General features: G+C 39.9%; 1 protein-coding gene across 1 annotated transcript in view; it reads right to left on the bottom strand.

The window, feature by feature from the left end:
* The window catches only part of MAPK1 (mitogen-activated protein kinase 1), a 112,389-nt gene that overhangs the window by 32,350 nt on the left and 52,241 nt on the right, over positions 1–27,798 (bottom strand). The window contains exons 2-3 of the mRNA XM_025933447.2: positions 10,872–11,054; positions 9,000–9,189 (exon numbers count right to left, since the gene is read on the bottom strand). Coding sequence (XP_025789232.1) covers positions 9,000–9,189; positions 10,872–11,054 — 373 coding nt within the window. The remainder of the gene's footprint in view (positions 1–8,999; positions 9,190–10,871; positions 11,055–27,798) is intronic.

Consider the following 27,798-nt stretch of genomic DNA (forward strand, 5'->3'; position numbering starts at 1 on the left):
CGAGTCCTCTAAGCCATTTAGAGCCACCATTTGCCATGTTATCCCACCACCAATCCATTTCAATTCTGTGGCTTGAATTTTTGAACCTATCTATGACCCATAGTTTCTCTTTTTTTCAAGGCTAACACTTCATCTGATTTAAATTCAACCAAAGCTCACCAGTCTGCTTTCTGCTGTATAGATGGGACACCTAAAAGCCACATTTTGAATTGTGCAGAGTATATGCATCTTGTCAGCAGAACAAAACCAGCATAGGCTCCAGACCATGGCCACAGATCCTTCACCACCTCCTATGTCTGGTGTCACACACATTAGATGGGTTCAGACTTGATACGTGGCTTTTCACTGGCTAGTTGAATCAAAAAATAAGTCCCAAATAGATTCAGAAAGCCAGAATATAAAAAATTCATAGATAAGGCAGATTTATTTTCTAAAGAGGACCATACCACTAAAACCCATCCTCCATGCTCTTCTTATAAGGTCTTTGAACTTGTATCAAGAGGGTAGGGTCCATCTTCCCTCCTCTTGAATCTGGGCAAACCTTTGTAACAGCCTGAACCAAGAGAATATAGTGAAAGTGATATTATGTGACTTCTGAGGCTACATCATAAAATGCAACATGGTTTCCATCTGGCGCTCTTTCTACTGGGGAATTTGGAACCCTCTGGCCACCTCAGGAAGAAACCTAGGACATGTGGGCTACATGTGAGTGATCCAGGTGACAGCCAGTATCAATTGCCAGGTATGCAAGAGGATTCCAGCCCTTACCTTTGTGTCTTCTAGCTGAGGTCCATACATGAAAGCAGAGAGCAGCCATCACTGCTACCCCTTGGCTAAATTCCTGACCCACAGAAACTAGAAGCTAACACATGATTATTGTTTTAGACCACTTTCTCTAGGTTATTTGTTACAAAGCAAAAACAGCTAACAGAGTGGTAGTGGACACAGTGCTTGTGATGGGATAGGCAGTCTTTGAGGAGGCCCTGTTGAAGCGATACTGGGACACCAAAGAGATGCTAACCATGGAAAGACCTGGGGAAAGCCAGAGCAACACTGTGAAGAATCTAGCTGGGCAAATGTGAAATGGCAACTGAACCTGAAACCTCATAAAGTGGCTCTCGAATTGGCTGCTTCTACATCTTGACTGCCATGGCCTTAGTTGAGATTCAGTTTAATTTGTCTGGGAATTAGGGAAACTAGACTTTACCCACCTGTAAGCTAATTCATCCTCTAAATTCCTGCCTAAATGTTGTTTCTAAAATATAAGTCACCTTTCTGGCTCAAAAATCTTGAACCAATCCCTTCTGTCTATTGAACGAAACCCAAATTCTTTAAGTGTGACTTTTAAGACCATTCATATGCTGCCACTAAACTACCTTCCTGATCTCATCTCTCCCACAATATTCTCCTGCCCACATCTGCTCCTATAGACTCCAGACTACACCTGCTTCTATGACCTGACTATACAACGACCTCTCCTGAGTGCCCTATCCATGCCATTCCTTTACCCTAAACCCTCAGCTTGAAAGTTAGCTCTTCTGAGAAGTTTCCCAAAAATCAACACCAAACCTGCCCAAGAGCTGACTGCTCACTCTTCTGAACTCCTCTAATACTGTTAGAGGTATATTAAAATACATCATAGGGGCGCCTGGGTGGCCAGTCGGTTAAGCGGCCGACTTCGGCTCAGGTCATGATCTCGCGGTCTGTGAGTTCAAGCCCCGCGTCAGGCTCTGTGCTGACAGCTCGGAGCCTGGAGCCTGTTTCAGATTCTGGGTCTCCCTCTCTCTGACCCTCCCCCGTTCATGCTCTGTCTCTCTCTGTCTCAAAAATAAATAAACGTTAAAAAAAATTTTTTTTTAAATAAAATACATCATAAAGTCTATGATAGTTAGCTTTGCATATGCCCATCTCCCCAGCTAAAACAGAATTAAGTCCCTAGAGAAAGGCAACACTTAACTTACTTACTTGTTGACTTAATTGTTAATGGAGGACTCTTGACATTTGGTCAATAAATGCCTTAAATGTTTATAGGAAGCACAACTGGGATGGACTGACAGATACTCTAAGAGTGACTTTTTTTTTTTTACAATATCTGAATTACTGATAATCTCTTAAAAAATAAAAATCAAGGGGTGCCCAGGTGACTCTGTTGGCTAAGCATCCAACTTCAGCTCAGGTCACAATGCTCTTACTGTTCATGGGTTTGAGCCCTGCATCGGGTTCTCCGCTGTCAGCACAAAGCCTGCTTCTGATTCTCTGTCTCCATCTCTCTGCCCCTCCCCTGCCCTCTCTCTCAAAAATAAACAAACGTTAAAAATTTTTAATAAAAAAATCAAGGTTCAGTTAACAGGGTTAAATCTTATGTTAAATAATTAATGTTAGTAAAATTACACCATTCAAAGTGGCAATATTAAGGAAGGGAAGGGTTGCCTGGGTGGCTCAATTAAGTGACTGATTCTTGATTTTGGCTCAGGTCATGCATGGCTCTGAGATACAGCCCTGTGTTGGGCTCCATGCTGGGCATCAAGCCTGCTTAAGATTCTCCCTCTCCCTTTTCCCCTCCCCATTCATATTCTCTCCCCACCCCTAAAAGAGGGATAATTAAAAACTGGAATTACAAGCATTCCTTTACTAGGAAAGACAAAATAAGCCTATCATGCTGAATGCTGCAATATGCAATACATTTATTTTCTTAGAATTAAAACTAAAGGTGCAGTTGTTCTTCCTCATCTTCCTCGAGGAAATCCAGTCCTAAACTTTTTTTTTTTTTTTTGGTGGGGGGTCATGTGACATTAAGGGTCTCTGTGGTGTTGGGAGAACCTTAGCAGCCCAGTGGGGTAGGTAGCACCCAAGTAGAGTTAAAAGGGAGCCCCACATCAGGACATGGTCTATGTGTGAGGTGAAGAGGGCATTCATGCGGGGAGGCAGCAGCAGTCTGCCCAGGGTGTTCAGAGTCTGAGCAAGGTGAGCATATAAGCCATGGGTTATATTGCACAAACCAATTATTTCATTGGAAGTTGCAAAATGGGGACTTTTCTGATTTTATTATTTCTTCTGCATTTATTATCTGGCATTCTCAACTGGAACTGTATACCCTGATGCACAAATCCCAGTGGAAAGACAGGAAAAATGTTTAATCCCTTTACTTTAGTTACAAATTTTCAGATTAGTGAGTTGGTGTTAAGGGTAATTTTGTTGTATTATTTGCATCCCCCACACCTAGTACAGGGCATAGAACCAGCAGGCTCTCAAAAAATTACTGGTTACAATTTAAAAAATAAAGAGAGAGATGTGGGGTTTAGAGCTCTAAAAGATGCCACAACTACATTCACGGTCATCTATGAAATGCTCATATGATTAAAAAAAAAAAAAGTTAATGCCACAACACTGAAGACTAGCCAAATTTACACGGCATTAACCAAAAAATTACCAAGGCTATTAAAAAAATTTTTTGTAATTCCATACAAAGGAAGATATAGACCAGTAGGATATGGTACAAGAAACAAAATGACCTATAGCACTCCTATTACCTGGCTACTTTTTGGGCTGTTTAAACAGAGATTTTCATTAAGCAAAGGAAGCCCCAAGGATAGATTTCATTTCTTATGTTCCAGAGTCCTCTTTCCGAAGCATACCCAGAACCACAAACACTGTGATCCTGGGACTCTTAACTAGGATTTCTGTGGGCTCAGTCTAGCAAACATCAAGGACAGAGACTGCTAGAGACCTCATTCCCCTGGAAATTCCATTAGAAATATGTTAGCAGAATCTCCAAACAGGATCTATGACCCTTGTGTTTCTGTGGCCCTAAGAAATAAAGAGGGAGTCTATAAGAGAGGCTTCCAGAAGGGTTCTAAGAGGTCAACATCTTCTTGTCTCAAGGTTTTAGATAACAAGTGCGAAGTATGTTTATGGAAGCAGAAAAAGAAGTCTTAACTGCTGTTGCCCTTGACTGGTAGGAGTCAAAAGTTAAAGGTCTAAGACATTGATAATAGCTGATATCCTGAGGGCTCAAGAGTAGAAAATACTTTAGTAACAGAGAAGCCAATGGAAAAAGGAAGAAATGACATATATAACTATCCACTTGATATTTCAGAAAACCCTAAATAACAAGAGATGAGTAAGATCACAGGTTACAGGGGCACCTGGGTGGCTCAGTCGGTTAAGCGTCCGGCTTTGGCTTAGGTCATGATCTCACAGTCCGTGGGTTTGAACCCTGCGTCCGGCTCTGTGCTGGCAGCTCGGAGCCTGGAGCCTGCTTCGGATTCTGTGTCTCCCTCTCTCTCTGCCCCTCCCCTGCTCACGTTCTGTCTCTCTCTGTCTCAAAAATAAATAAAACATTTAAAAAATTAAAAAAAAAAAAAGATCACAGGTTACAAACTTTCTAAGCACAGGAGCTTGTGGTATAGGCAACATGATTACTGGAAGGTACTGAGGATGTGATGGATATACAGTGATTTCAGAGCTCAAGCAGAAAAGACCCTCTTCCCCACTTGTGCTCTTTCAACCTTCATGTATGCACCTGAACTGCCACTATGCCCTACCCTGCCCTTTGGACATGTTCAACAGGACAAAACGGAGGACATATCGTACTCATCTTTACAAATGAGATTCTCTCCTGAATATTTATACCTATGTGAATGAATCAAACCCCATATGAACATTTCAAAATGTGGGTGAACTGTACTGCTGAAAATATCTTAATTATCTTATTGTATTTCTGAGTCTCTGTGTTACACTGGGTTTTGAAAACAATACTTGGGTTGTGCAGATGGCCAACAACACAGATATATTAATGTGGGTGTAAATTTTGGTGAGCAGAGAATAAAATGGCCCTAGGTAAAGACAAGCCCACAAACAATGAAGAGACAACAACGTAGTCTGATTCTGTTTGTTTTTGTCTTAACTTTTTTCCCCAGAAATATTATATACTGAAAATACTAGAGAATGTTTCTCCCAAAACAAAAATAATCTGTCATAACAGAGTTGTGATGGTAAGAAATAGAAAGAAAAAAAGAAAAGTAGGAAGAGACATAAAAATACTATTTTTCAAGAAAGAAAATCACTAAGAGCCAACGAAGTGTGGCCATTCCTACAAGCAGCTTCATTCCTTTTGTGCCCACCTGGCTTTTAGTTACATACATAGATACATGGAAAGGATCTGGTTACACCCCATGTAAGAAGTATATTAATCTAACTGTAGGATCCCAAGAGATGACAGAGTCTAACCCAACTGTACCTAATGTAGGAAGCTACCCTCTACCACATCTCACAGAATGTTGGGCACCCTGTTTTAAACACTCAATGATAGCAAATAAGCTATCTGACTACCTAGTAACAGAACTCACTGCCCTTTTTCAGACAGTTCCAGAAGGTTCTCCATGATCTACTTCCAACCAATATCACCAGCTAGCATCCAATGACTTTCTACGATACCCTATACCGAAGACAGCCACTCCCTTACTGAAAGCCTGCTCATCTTTGGAAGGCCAGCATGGATGCCACCTTCTTCCAGATACCTCTCAAAGCCCCAGACAGAACCCAACTCTCTCCTTTGTATCTGTATACTATTCTTTTCAGTATCTCAGTTACAGCAGATATTATTACAATCATCTATTGTTTATCAGACTTCTCACCTATCCGGTCTGAGATTGCAGAAACAGACATTCCCCCCTCTCCCTTGCTAGGTACAACTTAAGGGCTTCTCACAGGAATGTCTATTAAACTGAAGTACAAGAAATGATCATTGCTCTACATCTAAATGCACTTTTTAAACAGCTTTATTGAGATATAATTCACATACCATATGATTCACCCATAACTTAAGGCATACAATTCAATAGTTTTTGGTGTTAAAATCACAGGGTTACACAACTGTTACCACCAATTTTAGAACATTTCTGTAACCACAAGAAGAAATCTTGTACACATTAGTCTGCCTATTCCTCCCCAATCCCACCAGCCCTAGGCAACCACTAATCCACTTCCTGTTGCTATATATTTGTCTATTCTAGACACTTCACATAAATAGAACCACACAGTATGTGGCCTTTTATGACTGGCTTCTTTCATTTACATAACAATTTCCCAAGATTCATCCACACTGTAGCATGTATCAGCACTCTATTCCTTTTTATTCCACTGTATGGATCTACCACATTTTTTACAAACTTTTTTTGAGAGAGAAAGAGAGAGCAGGGGAGGGGGAGAGAGAATCCTAAGTAGGCCCCAGGCTGTCAGTGTGAAGCCTGACTTGGGGCTCAATCTCACAAACAGGGACATGACCTGAGCCAAAATCAAGGGCCAGAGGTTTGACCAACCAAGTCACCCAGGTCCCCCTGAATCTATCACATTTTATTTATTCATCATCATATGGACATTCAAATTATTTCCACTTTTGGACTATTATGCCACTTTAAATATTTGTATGCTACTTTTTGGGTGGACACATTTTCATTTTACTTAGGTATACACCTACAAGTGGAATCCTCAACAACACTTACCATCTGACTTTTTGATTACAGCCATCCTAGTGTGCACAAATGGTTATCTCATTGTGGTTTTGACTTGCATTTCCCTACTGACTCAGGATTCCAAGCATCTTTTCATGTACTTATTGGCCATATGTACAACTTCTTTAGAGAAATGTCTATTCAAATTCTTTGCCCTATGTTAAACTGGGCTATTTATCTTTTATTGTTGAGTTGTAAGAGCTTTTCATATATTATAGATAAAAGTGTCTATAGACACATGATTTACAAATATTTTCTCTCATTTTGTGGGTTGTCTTTTCCCTTTCTTAGCGGTTTACTTTTTAAAAATTATATTATTTACTGGGGTGCCTAGGTGGCTCAGGTGGTTGAGCGTCCGACTTCAGCTCAGGTCATGATCTCACAGTTTGCGGGTTCGAGCCCCGCATCAGGTTCTGTGCTGACCGCTTGCTCAGAGCCTGGAGCCTGCTTCGGATTCTGTGTCTCCTTCTCTCTCTGCCCCTCCCCCACTAATGCTTTGTTTCACTCTGTTTCTCAAAAATAAATAAATGTAAAAAAAAATTTTTTTTAATAAAATTTTATTATTTATTTATTTAATGTTTATTTATTTTTGAGAGGTGGGAAGGGGCAGAGAGGGAGACATAGAATCCAAAGCAGGCTCCGGGATTTGAGCTGTCAGCATAGAGCCCAACACAGGGCTCAAACTCAAGAACTGTGAGATCTTGCCCTGAGTCAAAGTCAGATGTTTAACCGACTGAGGCACCCAGGTGCCCCTCCTGATGGTTTACTTTATAAAACAGGTTCCTAATCTAGATGAAATCTAATTTTCCCCCTTTTGTTGCCTTTGCTTTTGGTGTCAAGTCTAATAGGATTTGCCTAATGCAAGACTGCAAAAACTCACTCCTATGTTTTCCAAGCCTATTCCAGTTTAGCTCTTAAATTTAGGTCTTTGATCTGTTTTGTGTTAGTTTTTGTACATGGTAGGAGTATATATCCAATTGTCCCAGTGCCATTTTTTTGAAAAAAATGATCTTGGCACTCTCACCAAAAACCATCATAAACATATGGGTTTATTTATTAACTCTCAATCTTATTCCATTGATCTATAATGCCCATTCTTATGCCAAATATCACAGGGTCTTGAATACAAAAGCTTTGTAGTAAGTTTTGAAAGCAAGAAATGTGAGCTCTCCAACTTTGCTCTTTCATTAAGATTATTTTGGCTATTTTGGGTCTCTCAAACTTCCATACACATTTCAGGACCAGCCTGCCCATTTCTGCAAAAAAGCCACCTGGAGCTTTGACACAGTCACCCTGACTATGTAAACCAATTTGGGAAGCAATGCCATCTAAACAAGATTAAGTCTTGCAATCAATCCATAAACATGGCATATCCTTCCATTTATCTAGGTCTTCTTGAATTCACATGCCTTTTTATCGTATCTAATGCATCTGTAGATTTCCCTCCTTATTTATTAGTTCTACTATTAAAATAGAAATATATGTACACAAATGCTGCCCATTTTTAAGAGAATTCTGAGGACTATAAGGATCTAGGGCTTCCCTATTTGTTGGGAATACGTTATTTAGGTATTAAAGTCATTAAGGTTAAGTTTGGTGCTGTTTTTTGAGTGTGGGGTTTTTTCTGTTGTTTTTGTTTTGTTTTGAGAGAAGGTGCAAGTGAGTGAGGGATAGAGAGAAAGAGAGAGAGAGGGAGGAAGGGAGGGAGGTGGGGCTCACCCAAAGTGGGGCTCATGTTTTACCCAAAGCAGGGCTTATGTTCACCAGAAGCGAGGCTTGAGCTCACCCAATGAGGGACTCAAACTCGTGAAACATGAGAGCATGACCTGAGTTGAAGTCAGATGCTTAACAACTGAGCCACCCAGACATCCCTTTCTGAGCATTCTTTGTATATAACTTACTGAATAAAAAGATTACCAATGAAATGGATGATTTTTTTTTTAATTTTTTTTTTTCAACGTTTATTTATTTTTGGGACAGAGAGAGACAGAGCATGAACGGGGGAGGGGCAGAGAGAGAGGGAGACACAGAATGTGAAACAGGCTCCAGGCTCTGAGCCATCAGCCCAGAGCCTGATGCGGGGCTCGAACTCACGGACCGCGAGATTGTGACCTGGCTGAAGTCGGACGCTTAACCGACTGCGCCACCCAGGCGCCCCGAAATGGATGATTTTTAAACTTACACATAATGCACATGATCCTTTTATATATGTAAGCATAAACATACACATACATGTAAGAGCATAGCAAAAACTTTGGAAGAAAACACACCAATGTGTTATAGTGGTTACCTCTGGAGAGGAGGAACAATGGAATGAAGAAGAGGACCAGCACTCTTTATTTGCATTATTTTTTTTTGCTTTTAAGCTATAAAAATGTTTTCATTTAATTTCTGGTATGATTTTAAGTACGGATGACAACATAAATATGCCCCGGTGAAAGAGTTTTTCCAACATATATCACCCAAAGAGTAAATAACCTAGCTGACCTTGAGATCACAGGTGGTGTTGAGCAGCAGGTTGGAAGGTTTGAGGTCACGGTGCAGTACATTAGCTGAATGGATATATTTTAACCCTCTGAGGATCTGGTAAAGAAAATAGCAGATATGGTCGTTGCTGAGGTGTTGTGTCTTCAAGAGCTTGTAGAGATCTGTTTCCATGAGGTCCTGTACTATATATCTGTTTAGACAGGTTAAGGTAACACACCAATATCTGGTTACATGTAGCAAAACACTGAAAACAAAATGAACCCTCTCCCCAAATGGTCATTATATCATGAGGCCTTACAAGGGATAGGAGAAACTGATGAAAACTTGGTATACCTCTATGGATGGAATCTAAAGTAGTTAACTCTTTCTTAGGTCCTGTGACACAACAGGCATTAATATCTGCCTGATGTGCCCAACAATGGGCCTAGACTGAGCTGAGACAGTCTGTTATGGAAATACTGGCCAATAGAGATGTATCAGTCTTCTAGTACTGCAAGGTGTCTACCATCAACAAACCCTCTCCAATGATTACCGGAAAGGGCTAGGAGAGGAAGGTGGCCAGCAGGCATCATACACTCCCTCCTCTCTTTGGCCCAGCAATGATCTATAATACTCTTTATAATGTTCTTTTACCTTCTTGTCCCCCCTCCTTCTCCTTAAGAATCAACCATAAAATCTTTGGAAATACAGACCTAGAACACACTGCTACTAAATTCAGTCCTCTATGTGCCTGACTCTTCAATTAACATTAAGATCCTAAACACAAGACAGTATTGGGAAGTCATGCTCAGGGGCTCATGCTGGTTTTGCTCCTTTTGCTTTCTTGACTATCCACATATCCAAGCCATCTAGAATGTTATCTATGGCTGACATCTTTCTTACAGAAATTATAGAACCCTTTGGCTTTTAACTTCACCATATTATTATTTCATTAGCAGTGTTTTTGCATTTCTCATATTCATTTGTGTAAGTACTGTACATATTATTGTATGTCCCCTACAGATTCATGGGATTCAAAGAAAACAGGATTTGAAAACTTGTCATCTTGAAAGAGACCTGATTTTCCAAGCAAAGCCCTTAAAGCAGGACAACAGGTGGTAGCAGCAGGAGGCATTTCACTTAAAATAGCACCACAACTTGGTAATAGAGCAGTTTAAAAATGAAAAGGTAGAGGTGAGGTGCGGTGGGGGGGGGGGGGGGGGTGCAGAATGCAAATTGGAAAAACTGGTAGGAATGCTATACTAGCCTGAACAGTAACTCTTTTTTGGCAGACCCTCTTCGGTATACTTAACATATTTTTCAAATATAGTCTTTACCCAGGCAGTATCCTCTGGACCTGTTTAGTCCAGATTTCTAAATGTTGGTCATAATTAATAACATAAATTCAGAGCTGAGTCAGCTTTAAAGATCATGAAGGCTAGGTACCTTAATTCTAAAGATGAGAAAACAGACTTGGAGGTGAATGACATTATCTAAGATCAGAACAGTCTAGATTTGAGCAGGTGATATCCAGGGCACCCACTTTCTTAGTCTACTGTTCATTTCTTGTTACCATAACAAACCATACCTTGAATGGAAAAAAAAAAAATGACAAAATGGTGTTAAGATTCTCCATAACTGCACTTAAACAAAATTTTTGCTGAAACAAAAAATATCTGATTTGCCAAAAGACTCTAAAAATAGTTACAACTGATAAAATGAATCAAAGATAAAAATTACACAAATCTTATATTAAATAGCAAGCAGATTATAATTTCCCCTTTAATGTGCTTTATATATACTTTTCCTTTACTCTGACAAGTCCAGGCATTTCAAGTTAACTTTACTCAACAAGGTGACTAATCAGTGGAGTCAGTTGCCTGAAAAGGATACACATCTTTCATTTGCTCGATGGTTGGCGCTCTAATAATATCATTGATTCCAATGATGTTCTCATGTCTGAAGCGCAGTAAGATTTTTATCTCCCTCAGGGTTCTCTGGCAGTAGGTCTGGTGCTCAAAAGGACTGATTTTCTTGATAGCTACTCGAACTTTGTTGACATTATCATAAGCAGAGCTAAAAAAAAAAAAAAAAAAAAAAAAAATGGGGGGGAGAGATGGCATTTAAAATAGTTCTCAAAACATCTTGGCAGAAAGAATGAAAATTGGTAAATATTAAATACTAGCACACAGGGTAAATACTTATTTCATACATATGAAGTTGTTATGTATATTATCCACAAAAAAAAGGCTCAAGTTAGGAAGGATGCAGCTGGCACAATATAGCACATATTCGATCTCAAACTTATTAGAGGGCCCAGCCCTGGCAAATGTGTAGATGCCCACAGTCATAAGCCCAGGCACATGGGTTTATGCCACACATGCACACACAAAACATTTTCCCTCTGATTTTAATAGCAATTGCATTCTGGTGAGAGTAATCATTTGTCTTCCAAAACAACTTCCTATTGTTGCATCACATTCCTCTGACTCAGCAGAAACATCCAAATGACCATCAAACACATCTTTATCCCAAACAGAAATGGACCCAAGAGGATGCCTTGATTGCTTGCATCTACTTGTCTTACTTGCAAAATGACAGAACCCTTCTTTCTTTTTTTTAAGGGAACTGTTTCAAGTAATTTGTGTAGGCTTATACAGTTTCAGGACTGACCTTCATATAAATGATAAGCAAATTATTCTTATTGAAGAAAAATGATGATTCTATGTGTATTAAAATGGTATTTAACCATAAAACACAAAAGCCATTGAGGGGGGAAATCACATTTTAAATATAGTATTAACAATACTACATAATTTTAAAATTTATTATAACATCTTAATTACAAAAAAACCTTTGCCCTTCAAAGCTCTTCATTTACTTAACTACATTTTGTCTTCACAATACCTTTTAAAAAAAAATTTTTTTAACGTTTATTTATTTTTGAGACACACACACACACACACACAGAGTGAGAGTGGGGAAGGGTCAGAGAGAGGGGGAGACACAGAGTCTGAAGCAGGCTCCAGGCTCTGAGCTGTCAGCACAGAGCCTGACTCAGGGCTCACACTCACAAACGGTGAGATCAGACCCGAGCCAAAGTCAGACACTCAACCGACTGAGCCACCCAGGCACCCCCCACAATACCTTTAAAAGTGGAGGACAACAGTGTTTTTATATATATTGTCCAGGTTAGATCCCCATAATTTATACACAGAGGATAACTCATTTATGCAAAAGATTAATCTCCCGAGGCCCACTTTTTCCAAAGTATCTAGAAGGCTTACACATCCTTTCTCAGGTCAGTTCTCTTTGTATTTCTCTACCTGGGTACAATGCTGCACTGATAGGTTGCCATCAATAGTTGAGCCTGAGAGCGCAACTAAAGCGCTGCTCAAATTGTGGTTCCCAGATCCCTGCATCAGGAACACCTTACATTCTTGTTAAAAATGCTAGTTCCTGGGCCTCATCCTAGGCTTTCCTTTAAAAAAAAAAATTCCAGTAAAATTAGCATAGTTATATTAGTTTCAGGTGTACAATAGACTAGTTCAACAATACTATATATTACTACTCTGTGCCCATCATAGTAAGTGACCCTTCACCCATCGCCCCATCCACCTCCCCTCTGGTACCACCAGTTTTTTCTCTACATTTAAATAGAGTCTGGGGGTGGGAGGGAAGAGCTCTATTTTTTTGCTGGTCTCTTCTTTCTTTGTTCATTTGTTTTGTTTCTTAAATTCCACCTATGAATGAAATCATGGTATTTGTCTTCTCTGGCTTATTTCACTTAGCGGCATACCCTCTAGATCCATCCATGTTGTCGCAAATGGCAAGATTTCATTCTTTTTTACGGCTACTTGAGTAATATTCCATTGTGGAATTCCATTCCACATCTTCATCCATTCATCTACTATTGATGGACACTTGGGTTGCTTCCATATGTTGGCTATTGTAAATAATGCTGCAATAAACATAGGGGTGCATGTATTTTTTCAAATTAGTGTTTTCATATTCTTTGGTTAAATACCCAGTAGTGGAATTACTGGATCACATGGTAATTCTATTTTTCATTTTTTGAGGAACCTCCATACTGTTTTCCACAGTGGCTTGCTTTTTTTCTTTTCTTTTCTTTTTTTTTTAAAGAAATTTAACCAAAATATTTGGGTATCTTACAACAAAACCTATAAAGTATTTTTCAAAAGAGTTCCTTCCAGGGGAGTCTGGCTAGCTCATTTGGAAGAGCGTGTGACTCTTGATCTCGGGGTCATTAGTTCAAGCCCCACGTTAGGTGTAGAGATTACTAAAAAATAAATAAACTTAAAAAAAAAAAAAAAAAAAAAAAGAGTTCCACAGCTGCTACACAGGGCTTTCAGTTCTTTCCAAGCTGATCTCAAGGTCTGACTTTAAATAGAATTCCAAGTAGAAGCAGTAATAATTATGCTTTCAATTTTATGATGATTTTTAATCTTGAGTGTTACTATCTTGTGATCAATAATCTATTTAATCTTTTCTATAGGAGCTTTTCATTTTAATAAATATCACTATCTGGTGGCACCTAGATGGCTCAGTCAGTTAAGTGTCTGACTCTCAGTTTTGGCTCAGGTCATGATCTCACGATCTGTGAGCTGGTGTCTTATGTTGAGCTTTGAGCTGACAGCTCAGAGCTTGCTTGGGTTTCTGTCTCACTCTCTCTTTGTCCCTCCCCTGCTCACACATGCTCTCTCTCACAAAATAAATTAAAAACATAATAAATCAATCAATCAATCAATCAATCAATCAATCTGGTCTGCTGACTGAAGCAATGAAGTAACACTAGCAGGCAATAAGACATTGCTTTTTGTTTCTTCAAGTAAATGCTACAAATCTAAAATAGTTAAATGGGTTTATTCTCAAGTTTGTGCTCCTATAATGGTATTTGTCAGTCTACTTATTCTGAGAACTACTAATGCATTTGTATGACTCCAGCACAAAACTATGCTGTAGGAGGCCCCTTATTTTACTCAACTTCAATTCTCCCACATTACTATTAATAATGGACTCTGGGGTGCCTGGGTGGCTCAGTTGGTTAAGTGTCTGACTTCGGCTCAGGTCATGATCCTGTGGTTCATGGGTTCAAGTCATGCACTGGGCTCTGTGCTGATGGTGTGGAGCCTGCTTGGGAGTTTCTCTCCCCCCACTCTATCTCTGCCCTTCCCCCACTCACACTTTTTCTTTCTCTCAAAATACATAAATTATATATATATGTATACATATATATATGTATATATATATATATATATATATAGGCAGGCACCTGGGTGGCTCAGTTGGTTAAGTGTCCAACTCTTGATCTCAGTTTGGGTCATGGTCTCATGGTTTTGCGGGTTGGAGCCCCACATCAGGCTATGCACTGTTAGTGTGGAGCCTGCTTGGGATTCTCTCTCTCTTTCTCTCTCTATCCCTCCCCGGCTCATCCTCTCTCTCACAGAATAAATAAACTTAAAAAAAAATTAAGGAGGGGGCACCTGGGTGGCTCAGTCAGTTAAGCCTCAGACTTCAGCTCAGGTTGTGATCTCACAGTTCGTGAGTTTGAGCCCTGCGTTGGGCTCTATGCTGACAGCTCAGAGCCTGGAGCCTCCTTTAGATTGTGTGTCTCCCTCTCTCTCTGCCCTTCCCCCACTTACACTCTCTCTCTCTCTCAAAAATAAACAAACATTAAAAAAATTGTTTTTTTAAATTTAAGGGGTTCCTGAGTGGCTCAGAAAGTTAAGCATCTGACTCTTGATTTTGGCTCAGGTCACGATCTCATGGTTCATGGGTTCAGGCCCCACATTGGGCTCTGTGCTGACAGCATGGAGCCTGCTTGGGATTCTCTCTCTCCCCCTCCCCTGCTTTCTCTCTCAAATAAATAAATAAGCAAACAAAGAAACCTTGAAAAAATAATTTTTTGACAATATATGTATATTATTCTCTGGTGCCCCCAATACTTTGAAATGAAACGTATTTCCTTTTTTCCCCAAAGAGTTTATTTTTTCAAATGTTTATTTATTTATTTTTGACAGAAAGAGCAAGCACAAGCAGGTGAGGGGTAGAGAGAGTCAGAGAGAGAGAATCCCAAGCAGGCTCCACACTGTCAGCACAAAGCTTGACATAGGGCTCAAACCTACAAACTGTGAGATCATGACCTGAGCCAAAATCAAGAATTGGACACTTAACTGACTGAGTCACCCAGGTGCCCCTTATTTTATTTCGTATTTTGAGAGAGCGCACATGCGTGCATGGCCATGAAGGCGAGTGGGAGTAGGGGAAGGGGTGGGGGGAGACAGAGAGAGGGAATGAATGAATAAATCTTAGCAGATTCCATGCTCAGTGAGGTTCCCAGCATGGGGCTCAATCCCAGGACTCTGGGATCATGACCTGAGCTGAAATCAGGAGTTGGGTGCTCAAATGACTGAGCAACCCAGGGGCCTCTCAAAGATTTTATTTTAAAGTAATCTCTGCACCCAACATGGAGGCTTGAACCCACAACCCTAAGTTCAAGAGTTGCATGCTCTACTGACTGAGCCAGCCAGATGCCTGGAAATATATTTCCTTAAATAAAAGAATCACTACTCAAATCTTATTTTGCTTTGGTTTGCTGCATGAAGGCCTAAACCACTAATTTTCAGTTCAGCAGGCAGAAGGATACATCATTCAAACAAGCTTATTCAATATTGAGAGTATTTTCAGAACTTAAAACTCTTTTTGGGTAATTAAAACCAAGAACATGAGTCCAACAGAAGAGAACACAGGTGAAAAACAGTTATAAAACACTGGTTTAAATTCAACATTATAAATTTCTAGTTTTACTTAAACAGGGTAAACACAGTCATAAATTTGCTTTCAAGCACAAGATTGCCAGGGAGAGTGCTTATGGTCAATGTGCCCCTCCAACTGTATCAACACTAGACACCAGATGATGAAATAACCCCTTTTACGTGAGAAGGCATGAGATCCTCCCCACTGGTTCTCACTTGAAAATAAGGTATGACCTGTCCATGGCGTTGGGTCCTTTTCTAGCTCCTTTTTGGTGCCACAGAACTGATCACAAATAATTCTCCCCTTTTCCATAACAATTCTATATTTGCTCATTTCTCCTTAGATTTCTCAGTTTTGTTTTATATATTTTATTTTGCTTTACCTTCTACCATGGACTTTTTGGTATCTCTTACTAGTTTTTGCTTTAAAATCACTTTGGCATTACCAATTCTTTTCCTCCCCCACCCAAGAACTTAATCTTTACTCATCTCCATTTCCCCCACAACTAATACAATGCTTTTGCCTTAAATGTGTCTCTGTAAACAATGTATGGTTGCAGTTTAGGATCTTAATTGTATTTTTTTCTTTGAACTCATAAACTTGCTGTTCTCAAAAACAAAAATTCAAAGTTAAATAAATTGTTCAACGTTAAGAAAAGGAAAAGCTTCCTAACTCATCTCTATAAGGTAAACAATCTTTAAGAGTAAAAACTGATGATAATGAGAAAGAACTAAAACTCAGACTAAAAACTAATCTCTTTTGGGGCGCCTGGGTGGCTCAGTCAGTTGAGCGTCCGACTTCAGCTCAGGTCATGATCTCACAGTTTGTGGGTTCAAGCCCCTCATCAGGCTCTGGGCTGACTGCTTGCTCAGAGCCTGGAGCCTGCTTCAGATTCTGTCTCCTTCTCTCTCTGCCCGTCCCCCGCTCATGCTCTGTCTCACTCTATTTCTCAAAAATAAATAAAATGTAAAAAAAATAAAAAATAATCTCTTTTCTAAGCACAAGCTTGAAAATCAACAACAAAAGAGAGTAATTTGACAATACACTAAAAGTCCATTATGTCCAAGCCATAATTTAACCTTAGGAATTTAAGAATGGTTCAATTAAAAAAAAAACAGGGGCACCTGGGTGGCTCAGTCGGTTAAGCGTCTGACTTCGGCTCAGGTCATGATCTCACAGTTCGTGGGTTCGAGCCCCGCATCGGGCTCTGTGCTGACAGCTCAGAGCCTGAAGCCTGCTTCAGATTCTGTGTACCCGCCCCCTCTCTGCCCCACACCTCTCTGCTTGTGCTCTGTCTGTCTTTCAAAAGTGAATAAACTTTAAAAAAAAAAATAATAATAATAATAAAAAAAACACTAAAATAAGACATCATGTCAGCCAGACATTTCTCCAAACAAGATACATAAATGGCCAACAAGCATACAACAAGTTGTTAAACATCACTAATCATTAAGGAAATTGAAATAAAAACTGCAACAAGATATCATCTAACACCCATTATGATTGCTAATATCAAAAAATAAAAATAAAAAATAAGTGTTGGAGAGAACATGCATAAACTGGAACTTCTGTGCACTCTTGGGAATGTAAAATGGCATAGTCACTATGGAAAACAGCATGGAAGTTCCTAAAAAAAATTCCTAAAAAAACCTAGATTACCATATAACCCAGCAATCCCACTTCTGGGTATATATCCAAAAGAATCAAAATAGGATCTCAAAGAGATATTGGCTTATCCATGTTCACTACAGCATTATTCATAATAGACAATTGGAAGCAACACAAATGTCCACTGATGTGTGAATGGATCGAGAAAATGTGATGTATACATATACTGGAATATTATTCAACCTTAAAAAGGAAATTCTATCACATGCTACAACATGGATGAATCTTGAGGATATTAACTGAAATAAGCCAGTCACAAGGTATTATATATGATTCCACTCATATATAGTATCTAAAGTTGTCAAATTCATAAAATCAAAATGTAGAATAGTGGTTACCAAGGGAAAGGAGGAGATGAGAAGATAGGTGTTCAAGGGTACACAGTTTTTTTTTGAAAGATGAAAACGCTCTACAGATCTGTTGCACAATAATGGGAATATATACTTAACATTCCTGAACTCTATGCTTAAAAATGCTTAAAATGTTAGGGGCACCTGGGTGGCGCAGTCGGTTAAGCGTCCGACTTCAGCCAGGTCACGATCTCGCAGTCCGTGAGTTCGAGCCCCGCGTCAGGCTCTGGCCTGATGGCTCAGAGCCTGGAGCCTGTTTCCGATTCTGTGTCTCCCTCTCTCTCTGCCCCTCCCCCGTTCATGCTCTGTCTCTCTCTGTCCCAAAAATAAATAAACGTTGAAAAAAAAAATTAAAAAAAAATGCTTAAAATGTTAAATTTTACATTGTGTTTTTTATTACAGTTAATTTTTTTTAATTTTAAAAGGGTACAACCACTATGGAAAACAATATAAAGGTTCCTCAAAAAATCAAACATAGAACTACCACACAATCCAGCAATTCCACTCAAGGTATCTATCCAAAAAAAATAAAAACACTAATATGAAAAGAGACACGCACTCCATTGTTCACTGCGGCATTATTTACCAATAGTGAAGATACATAAACAACCTAAGCGTCCACTGATGAATGGATAAAGAAGATGGGTGATATATATGTATTTATATGTATGTATGTGTATATACTCATTTCACTTGTAAGTGGAATCTAAAATACAACAAAACAAAACCTAGATTCATAGATACTGAGTACAGAGTGGTGACTCCCCAAGGGGAAGGGGTTGGGGGTGGCGTGAAACGGGTAATGGGGATCAAGAGATACAGAGTTCCAGTTTTAAAATAAATAAGTCATGGGGATATAATGTATAATGGGGAATACAGTCAATGATATTGTATTAACTCTGTATGGTAACACATGGTAACTAGACTTATGGTAATCAGCAATGTATACAAATGTTGACTCACTATACTGTACACGTGAAACAGAATATTGTATGTTATAGTTCAATAAAATAATTTTTTTTAATTTTTAATGTTTATTTATTTTTGAGAGAGACAGAGCATGAGTGGGGGAGGGGCAGAGAGAGAGGGAGACACAGAATCTGAAGCAGGCTCCAGGCTCTGAGCTGTCAACACAGAGCCTGACATGGGACTCAAACTCACAAACCGTGAGATCATGACCCGAGCTGAAGTCGGATGCTTAACTGACTGAGTCACCCAGGTGCCCCAATAAAAAAAATTTCAAGGGGAAAAAAAAGGCATGTTAACAAGGAAAATATTATACATTTCAATAGATGTCAAAAAAGAATGGCAGTGGCTACATGAACCAACATATGTGATAAAATTGCACAGAACATACACACACACACACACACACACACACACACACACACAATAAGTGCATATAAAATCAGTGACATATAAATGAGCTCTACAGACTGTATCAATGCCAATCTTCCAGCTGTATGCTATAATTTATACTGTAATGTATGACTGCAATACAAGATGTATCCCTGAGAGAAATTGAGATTTCTGTATTATTTCTGACAAATACAAATGATTCTACAATTATCTCAAGATAAAGAGTTTAATTAAAAAAGTGTCCATCAATGGGGCGCCTGGGTGGCTCAGATGGTTGAGCATCCGACTTCAACTCAGGTCATGATCTCACAGTTCGTGAGTTCGAGCCCTACATCGGGCTCTGTGCTGATAGTTCAGAGCCTGCAGCCTGCTTCGGATTCTGTATCTCCCTCTCTCTCTGCCCCTCCCCGCTCACACTCTGTCTCTCTCTCTCTCTCAAAAATAATTAAAAAAAAAAAAAAAAAGCGCCCATCAATAGGGGAGTAATTATCCATACAGTGAAATACTTTGCAGCTGATAAAAGGAATGATGTGGAAAGAGCTTCAAGATCTATTCAGTGGGGGAAAAAAGCATGGTCTAACACTGGAAAATATGCTATCTTTTTCTAGTAAATAATAAAAGATATATATTAACATTTGTTTCTGTATGCATAAAGAAATCTGAAAGGATACACAGGAAGTAAAGGAGGGATGGTGCAGGGTCAGAATGCCAAGCCAGAGTGGGACAAGATAGGAGAGCAAAACCCTTCACTGTATACCTCTTTATGTATTATCTTGATTGAAGAGCCATGTGAACCTCTTCAAAATATAAAAAAAAGTTCTTCTTGATTAGGGGGAAAAACGTACAGGAGAAATACTAGTGGAATACTGACTAGAATACCTACCCTTTAAAGGAGGAAGCACAATTATTTTGAAATTCTTGAAATTAAATTTAATAAAAATACTTGAAAAATAATTAATGGAAAGAAATGCAAAATATCTTTATTTAACCTTGTTCCCACCTGAGAGAACAGAATAATCTTTAAAACCGGAATTGGGTAGGGGCGCCTGGGTGGCTCAGTCCATAAGCAGCAAACGGGCCAACTTCAGCTCAGGTTCTCATCATTCATGAGTTTGTGCCCCACATTGGGCATTGGGCTCACTGCTGTCAGCACAGAGCCTGCTTCAGATTATCTATCCTCTCTCTCTCTCTGCCCCTCCCCCACTTGCACTCTCACTCACTCTCTTAAAAATAAACAAACATTAAAAAAATCTTTAAAAAAATTGGAATTGGTATATTATTTCTCTCTCTCACTCACCCCCCCCAAATAAAGGGGGGTTTTATATGCAGACTTGGGTTAGTATTTGCTATGTACCAAGGACTATTCTAACAGGATACAAAGAGTATAAATAGTACCCTCCTCTTGAGGAACTCAGGCTATTGACAGCCAGTCATCTTTTTTTAAAATTTTTTTTTTCTTTTTTTCAACGTTTTATTTATTTTTGGGACAGAGAGAGACAGAGCATGAACGGGGGAGGGGCAGAGAGAGAGGGAGACACAGAATCGGAAACAGGCTCCAGGCTCCGAGCCACCAGCCCAGAGCCCGACGCGGGGCTCGAACTCCTGGACCGCGAGATCGTGACCTGGCTGAAGTCGGACGCTTAACCGACTGCGCCACCCAGGCGCCCCATGACAGCCAGTCATCTTACATAAATCTAGCCTCAAGTTCCAGATGAATCCTGACATCCATAAATCGTGGGGGATGGGAGTAAATCAAGGCTGGAGGTGAGCTCAAGGCTGGAGCTCACTCAATACTCAAAACAGAATCCTAGTATTCAGCAATAAGAGGGAATGAACTTGATATAAACAACACAGAGGAATCTCAATTATGCTGAATAAAGCCAGACCATCAGAAACATACTTCCATTCATATAAAATGCAAACTAAAATGGGATAGAAACCAGATCATAGGGTTGCTTAGGGCTGGGGAGGAGAGGGAGCTGGTGGGCCAGAAGGACTACACAAATGGAAACTAGATACTTTGGAGGTGATGTATATGTTATCTTGGTTGTGTTGACAGATTCATTGATGTACAATGTATTGTACACTTTAAATATGTGCAGTATATTGCTGATCAATTGCTCTTAAGAGAGCAGTTCCTAAAAAAAGGAACGAACCAAAGCTCTCTGAATGAATATGTGGTCAATTCCTGAGGCAGGGTGGGTGGGAAAAGACAGATTCCAGAAACATATTTGATCAGTAAACATGGAAGGAGAAGCCCACAAAATTCTGGAGATTATTTAACAGAGGTTTTGTGATCACTTAGGGAAGAAAAGGGAACCAGCATGAGTCAATTATGAACAAGTCATGCTAAACTAACTTCATTTCCTGTTTTGATAGGGTTACCACAACAACATGAGAATGACACTAGAGCTGTGGTGGACTCAAGCCGCACTTGTCAAGCACTTCCCATCTCTAAGACTTTATGTCAGGACTGGTGATGAAAACACGTAACAATCCTGCCCTTAAGAAACTAAGAAGTTTGTAATTTAGTGAGGGAAGGAGACAGGAAAAGACAACATATAATGCCTTTACCACAGTAAAGCACTTCTGAAACCCAAAGAATAGCTGGATTTGGATTAAGTCCAAATAAGGATATTAGGAGAAGATTAAAAGAAGAGACCTATAGAAACCATATCCTGAAGGATGAGCAGACTTCTGAAAGAGGAGCAAGGGCACCAAGAAAAGCAAGAGGTTGTAACATGTGGAAAGGAAAACGAGCAGGACATCTATGGGAACTGCGGCCCTCACCCAGGCAGGCCCCTCTCCATAGAAGTGTTTATGGGGTTTGGAGAACATGCCCATCAGGAGCCCCAGTATTCCCCATCGCCTGAATCTGCTTCTGAGACTGTGCAGGCCTCTTCCAAGGCAGCTCTGCTGAGAGAATGCTCCTCTAGTGTGTAATACCACAGAGTGGCCAAAGGGCAGCTGTTTACGGGGTGTGCATTGCACCTGGTCTGTCATGTCAAGCTGGGTGTCCATACACACAAGCTCAAGCTCACGGCAGGGCACAGCCCTAGGGCTGGGAAGAGAAGAGGCCTATGCTGGAGGCCTGCTTTCCTGGAACTGCTGGCACCGAACTCCAAGAAGTCCACAAACGTGTGATTTAAAGCTGACCTTACAGTCTTTAATAAGGGTTATCTGTGTGGTAAAAGGATAGAATATATTATATTTAAGGTTTCTTAATTTGATTTATATGGTACGTGGGGCTCCATATTAATTCTCCCTTGCCCCCATCTGTATTCTTGACACAGGACTTGCACACATTAGGGCTGGGTTTGAGAAGTACAAAATAAAGATGGGGCATTGGGAAGAACAAGGACTGTCTTCAACTCCTGATTTTAAAGATCTAAGGATGTCGGTGGGTGATTCAAATGGAGGAAGTGAAGGTTCTCTGCTTCTAAGAGCATTAAGGAGAGATCAAGGTTGGGAATAAGATATCAGAATTGTTAACAGAAGCCAACTGGGTAGCACTGCTGAGGAGAGATCATGTTAAGAAAAGAGGTCTGAGAATAGAACTCAGGAGCAGTCAGAGGAAGAGTAACTGGCTTAAGAGAGAAAGTAATAAGTAATAATGGAATGAGAAGAGAACTCTTGTTGTCCAACTCCAAGGCTACATGCTAAACCACATACCAGAACCCGGAGAGGGTGGGGTTTCAGAAACCAAAGAAGGAAAGAGTTCCAAATAGAAGACACTAACAAAGATAAAAGCTGCAAAACATTCACTGAATCTGCAATGAGATGAAAAGTGGTAATGTGGGTGTAAGTAAGTAAACGGAGGGGAATGAGGACAACAGTGGAAAGAGTACAGCTGACTATTTTTTAAAGGCAAGGAGGAGGAGAATGACCGGCAAATCCAGGTGAACTGAGAGGCACAGGGTATTATGAAAGCAGTGGGTGGTGTGAAAGAAAAGGCTCCCCAGAGCTAGCCAGGGGGGAAAAGGGAGCGTGAATTATAAGCAAAGCAAGTGCAAAGGTGCAGAGGCCTGAGGGAACATGGGGCAATGGAGTGTGGGGCACAGGGATGGACATGTTGGGGTTAAGGCTGGAGGAGTAAGACTAGAATAGAATTTGCTAAGGGAGAAACAGTAACTTTACATTGAAGAAATCCAGCAGATACCACCTCAACCCAGTGATCACAGTTCATACCATCAGTGATATCACATGAGTATTGTGAATTCCTTGACAGGATGATATAAGAAGGTCATTTCACCTCTATGATATTCTTTCCCCAAACCTGTAACCCCAGTCTAGTAATGAGAACCTCAGACAAATCCAAACTGAGGGACGTTCTATAAAATACTTGAGCAGTACTCCTTAAAACTGTCAAGGTCATGAAAACAAAGGATGAGGAATAGTCACAGACCAGAGGAGACATGACAACAAAATGCAAGTGGTATCTTGGGGACAGAAAAAGGCAATCAATGAAAAAGTGAAATGTGAATAAAGTCTAGAGTTTAGCTATACTAATGTTGGTTTCTTAATTTTGATAAGCTTACTACAGAAATGTAAGATGTCAACATCAGGAGAAACAAACTGGGTGGGGGCACATGGGAACCCTCTGTATGATCTTTGCAACTTCTGTAAATCTAAAGTTATTCCAACCTAAAAGTTTATCTGACAAGGGAATTCCACTAAATGGTACCTCCAAAATTGATGAAATAATTAGCATGCAAATAACATGGGCTAAATTTAATAAGCAGAGAAGGAAACATAAGCATTTCATTAATAGCTATTTCAATCTCCCATTAAAATAAAGGTGAATGTTTGATGGAATAAAAATATTCCTAAAAAAGTAAACTGAAAACTTTACCTAACTGAACTTTAACTCCGTCCCCCTTTGCCCCTCTCCCGCTCACTCTCTCTCAAAAATAAGTATTTTTTAAAAAGACAAAAAAAAATATGGATGATAAATGAAGAGAATTACTGCAGCACAATGTAAAAGAACAAAATTAATACAAATTTAAGAATAAATAAGAAATACCAAATGCCAAAAATAAGAATACATTATGGAATATTAATGTAACAGGTCACTGGGCAACCATTAAATGAAGTATGAAGATCACGTTAACTAAAGGTAAGATTCAAAATAAAATCAAAGACTGAAGATTAAAAATATTTATCTAGGGGCGCCTGGGTGGCGCAGTCGGTTAAGCGTCCGACTTCAGCCAGGTCGCGATCTCGCGATCCGTGAGTTCGAGACCCGCGTCGGGCTCTGGGCTGATGGCTCAGAGCCTGGAGCTTGTTTCCGATTCTGTGTCTCCCTCTCTCTCTGCCCCTCCCCCGTTCATGCTCTGTCTCTCTCTGTCCCAAAAATAAATAAAACGTTGAAAAAAAAAAAATTTAAAAAAATAAATAAATAAATAAATAAAAATATTTATCTAGAGGAAGCAATTTATGAAACAAGCTACGACGATGGAATCATGACTGATTTAAGACGTAATTTAAACCATCTTTTGTCTCATATATGTCTACTCCAGTGGGAGAAAAAAATAACCAATCAAGTGTAAGTTATATAAAACAAGACAGCCTAGAGGCGCCTGGATGGCTCAGTCAGTTAAGCGTCTGACTCTTGATTTTGGCTCAGGTCATTATCTCATGGTCTGTGGGGTCAAGCCCCACATGAGGCGCCACACTAACGTGGGGCTCCAAAACGTGGAGACTGCTTGGGATTTTCTCTCTCCTCTCTCTCTGCTATTCCCTCTCCCACTTGCGTGTGCTGTCTCAAAATAAAACAAAAAACAAACAAAAACAAGACAGCTTTAAAATAAGGCAATAAACTGAGAGTTCCTGAAGTTCTAAATATCTTCGCAGGCTTTTCCTTCTAGCCATGATGAAAGAACACGAGCTCATGTATTCTCCTACCTTCAACAAAAAAATCCAGACAATATGTATGTGAAACAAATTTTTAGAACTCCAACAATAGGCAAGATTAGTCCTATGACTACCCTGGCTAACTGTCTGGAGTTTTCTGGCTGCAATGAAGAGAAAGGAAACCCAAATAGAGCCTGGCTATCTCCACGAGTGTAGGACAATGCAAATTTTAAGAATCTGCTGGGCAATCTACAGGACAGGAGAGAATTTCAGAGAAGTTTGAGGAGATCAGCAGAAGGTTTTGAGTCTTCAGCTGAATAATGATCAGAAGCACATGCATAATGAAACTCCAAGGCTGGGGATGGAGCCATTAGAAAGGAGCTGATGGACTAATTAAATTCACGTGGAACAGGGCTGGGACTAGTTCCTGTCCTATCACCAGGAGGAGGAAGGACCTCCTACCACATACGCAAATAGTTGAGTCTTCAGAAAGATACTCAGTGCTGTCTTTGATTAAAGGCTATTCTGAACCTGCCCAAAAATGCTTAAAAGTAGGGGCACCTGGGTGGCTCAGTCGGTTAAGCGTTCGACTTCGGCTCAGGTCATGGTCTCACAGTTTGTGAGTTCGAGCCCCGCATTGGGCTCTATGCTGACAGCTCAAAGCCTGGAGCCTGCTTTGGATTCTGTGTTTCCCTCTCTCTGCCCCTCCCCTGCTCATGGTCTGTCTCTGTCTCTCAATAATAAATAAACGGTAAAAAAAAAAAAAAAAAAAAAAAAAAAAAAATTTAATGCTTAAAAGTAAGCTTTGAAAGAACTGAACTGTTCCTTAATTGCATCCCAGAGAAAAGGCCCCAAAATATTTAAAGGAATACCAAAAAAATCTAGCACTCCAGTAATGTAAAATCCATGATGTCTTACATCTAATCAAAACTTTACCAATATTCAAGAAAGCAAGAAAATATAATCCATAATGAAGAGAAAGCTAATAAGACCCAGAAATTACAGAGATGATAGAATTAGTAGACAAGAGTGTTAAAACAATTATAAATATAAAAAGAAAAAGAAAGTAGAGCACGACAAAGAGAGAAATGGGAAGTATAAGAAAGACTCGAATTGGGGCACCTGGGAAGCTCAGTGTCCAACTCTTGAATTCTGCTCAGGTCCATGATCCCTGGGTCGTGGGATGGAGCCCCTTGTCTATTTTCTCTCTCTTTCTGGTCCTCCTCCACCCCCAGCTTATACACGCATGCGTATGTGCATGCTCTCAAATTAAAAAAAAGAGAGAGAGGGGGGCGCCTGGGTGGCTCAGTCGGTTGAGCATCCGACTTCAGCTCAGGTCATGATCTCGTGGTCCATGGGGTCGAGCCCCGCGTTGGGCTCTGTGCTGACAGCTCAGAGCCTGGAGCCTGTTTTGGATTCTGTGTCTCCCTCCCTCTCTCTGACCCTCCCCCGTTCATGCTCTGTCTGTCTCAAAAATAAATAAACGTTTAAAAAAATTAAAAAAATAAAAAAGAGAGAGATTTGAATTTCTAGAGATGAAAAAATACAATGGTTGGAATTAGTAATCACACTGAAGAAAAAGTTGGTGAACTAGCAGACACTGCAATAGAAGCTAGTCAAAATCGGGGCGCCTGGGTGGCTCAGTCGGTTGAGTGGCCGACTTCGGCTCAGGTCACGATCTCGCGGTCCGTGAGTTCGAGCCCCGCGTCGGGCTCTGTGCTGACAGCTCGGAGCCTGGAGCCTGTTTCGGATTCTGTGTCTCCCTCTCTCTGACCCTCCCCCATTCATGCTCTGTCTCTCTCTGTCTCAAAAATAAACATTAAAAAAAATTAAAAAAAAAACACCATTAAAAAAACCAAAAAATTATAAAAAAAAAAAAGAAACTAGTCAAAATGTAATACAAAGAGAAAAAAGATTGGGCATGAAGGGAAAAACAGAGCATCAGCGAGCTGTGGAACAAGATAAGTGGCTTCACATATATTTAATTGGAATCTAACACCTTTACATGTACAAAATCTGAGAGAAAGTAAATACCTGCATCTATAAAGTATTAATATAAAGAAAAAAAAGAAACATACAAGTGCTCTTTCAACACTGGTTTTAAAACTAAGCAACAGGCACTAGTTAAGAGAGGAAAGAGACTGTCACTACAACAGAGTGAAAACTTACACTGATGTCTGAGTAAAAGCCCACAGTGATTACAGTTGGATACTTAAAATATTTATCTCTTAGACTATAAAAGCAAGCAATTATTTCCAGATTCCCACTTGGACACATAGGAATAGTTTCATATATTCTGGACTCTGGGAAACAGAAAAAACATTTCAAATCTGTTTGCCAAATAGGACTGACAGCAGCAGTCTTGTTTGCGGGGAGATATGTGTGGAGGGGAAAAAAAGGACCTCCAAATTGCTGTATGAACTTTTTATACTTTAAAAAGCCATTACTGCAAAATTTCAGAGTTCTAATACTTATTTGGTTCTTAGAGGTTAGGAAATAAATTTTATTCTTAAGATTTTATTCATTTGAACAGCTTTACCTTTGTGGTATAGTTCCTTTCACTGATAGTATTCCTTTGATTGTTTGTCATAACAGTGTCTCCCCTTGCTATCTTGCATGTACTTGCTTTTTTCTAGATACATTTGGGTCTATCCATGAGCCTGAAAGTAGACCACTTCACACTATTAGCTTTCTCCAATGCTGCTAGTGCCCACAGAAGCTCAGCAAGCAGAGAGCCAACTTGATCGCTGCAGCTGTAGTTCCAATCCTGTATTCTTGTATAAGCTAAGTTCTGAACTGCTCCACATCGCTGG

The sequence above is a fragment of the Puma concolor genome, chromosome D3 (assembly GCF_028749965.1).
Source record: "Puma concolor isolate L17-30 chromosome D3, mPumCon1.1.hap2, whole genome shotgun sequence".
Lineage (NCBI taxonomy): Eukaryota > Metazoa > Chordata > Mammalia > Carnivora > Felidae > Puma > Puma concolor.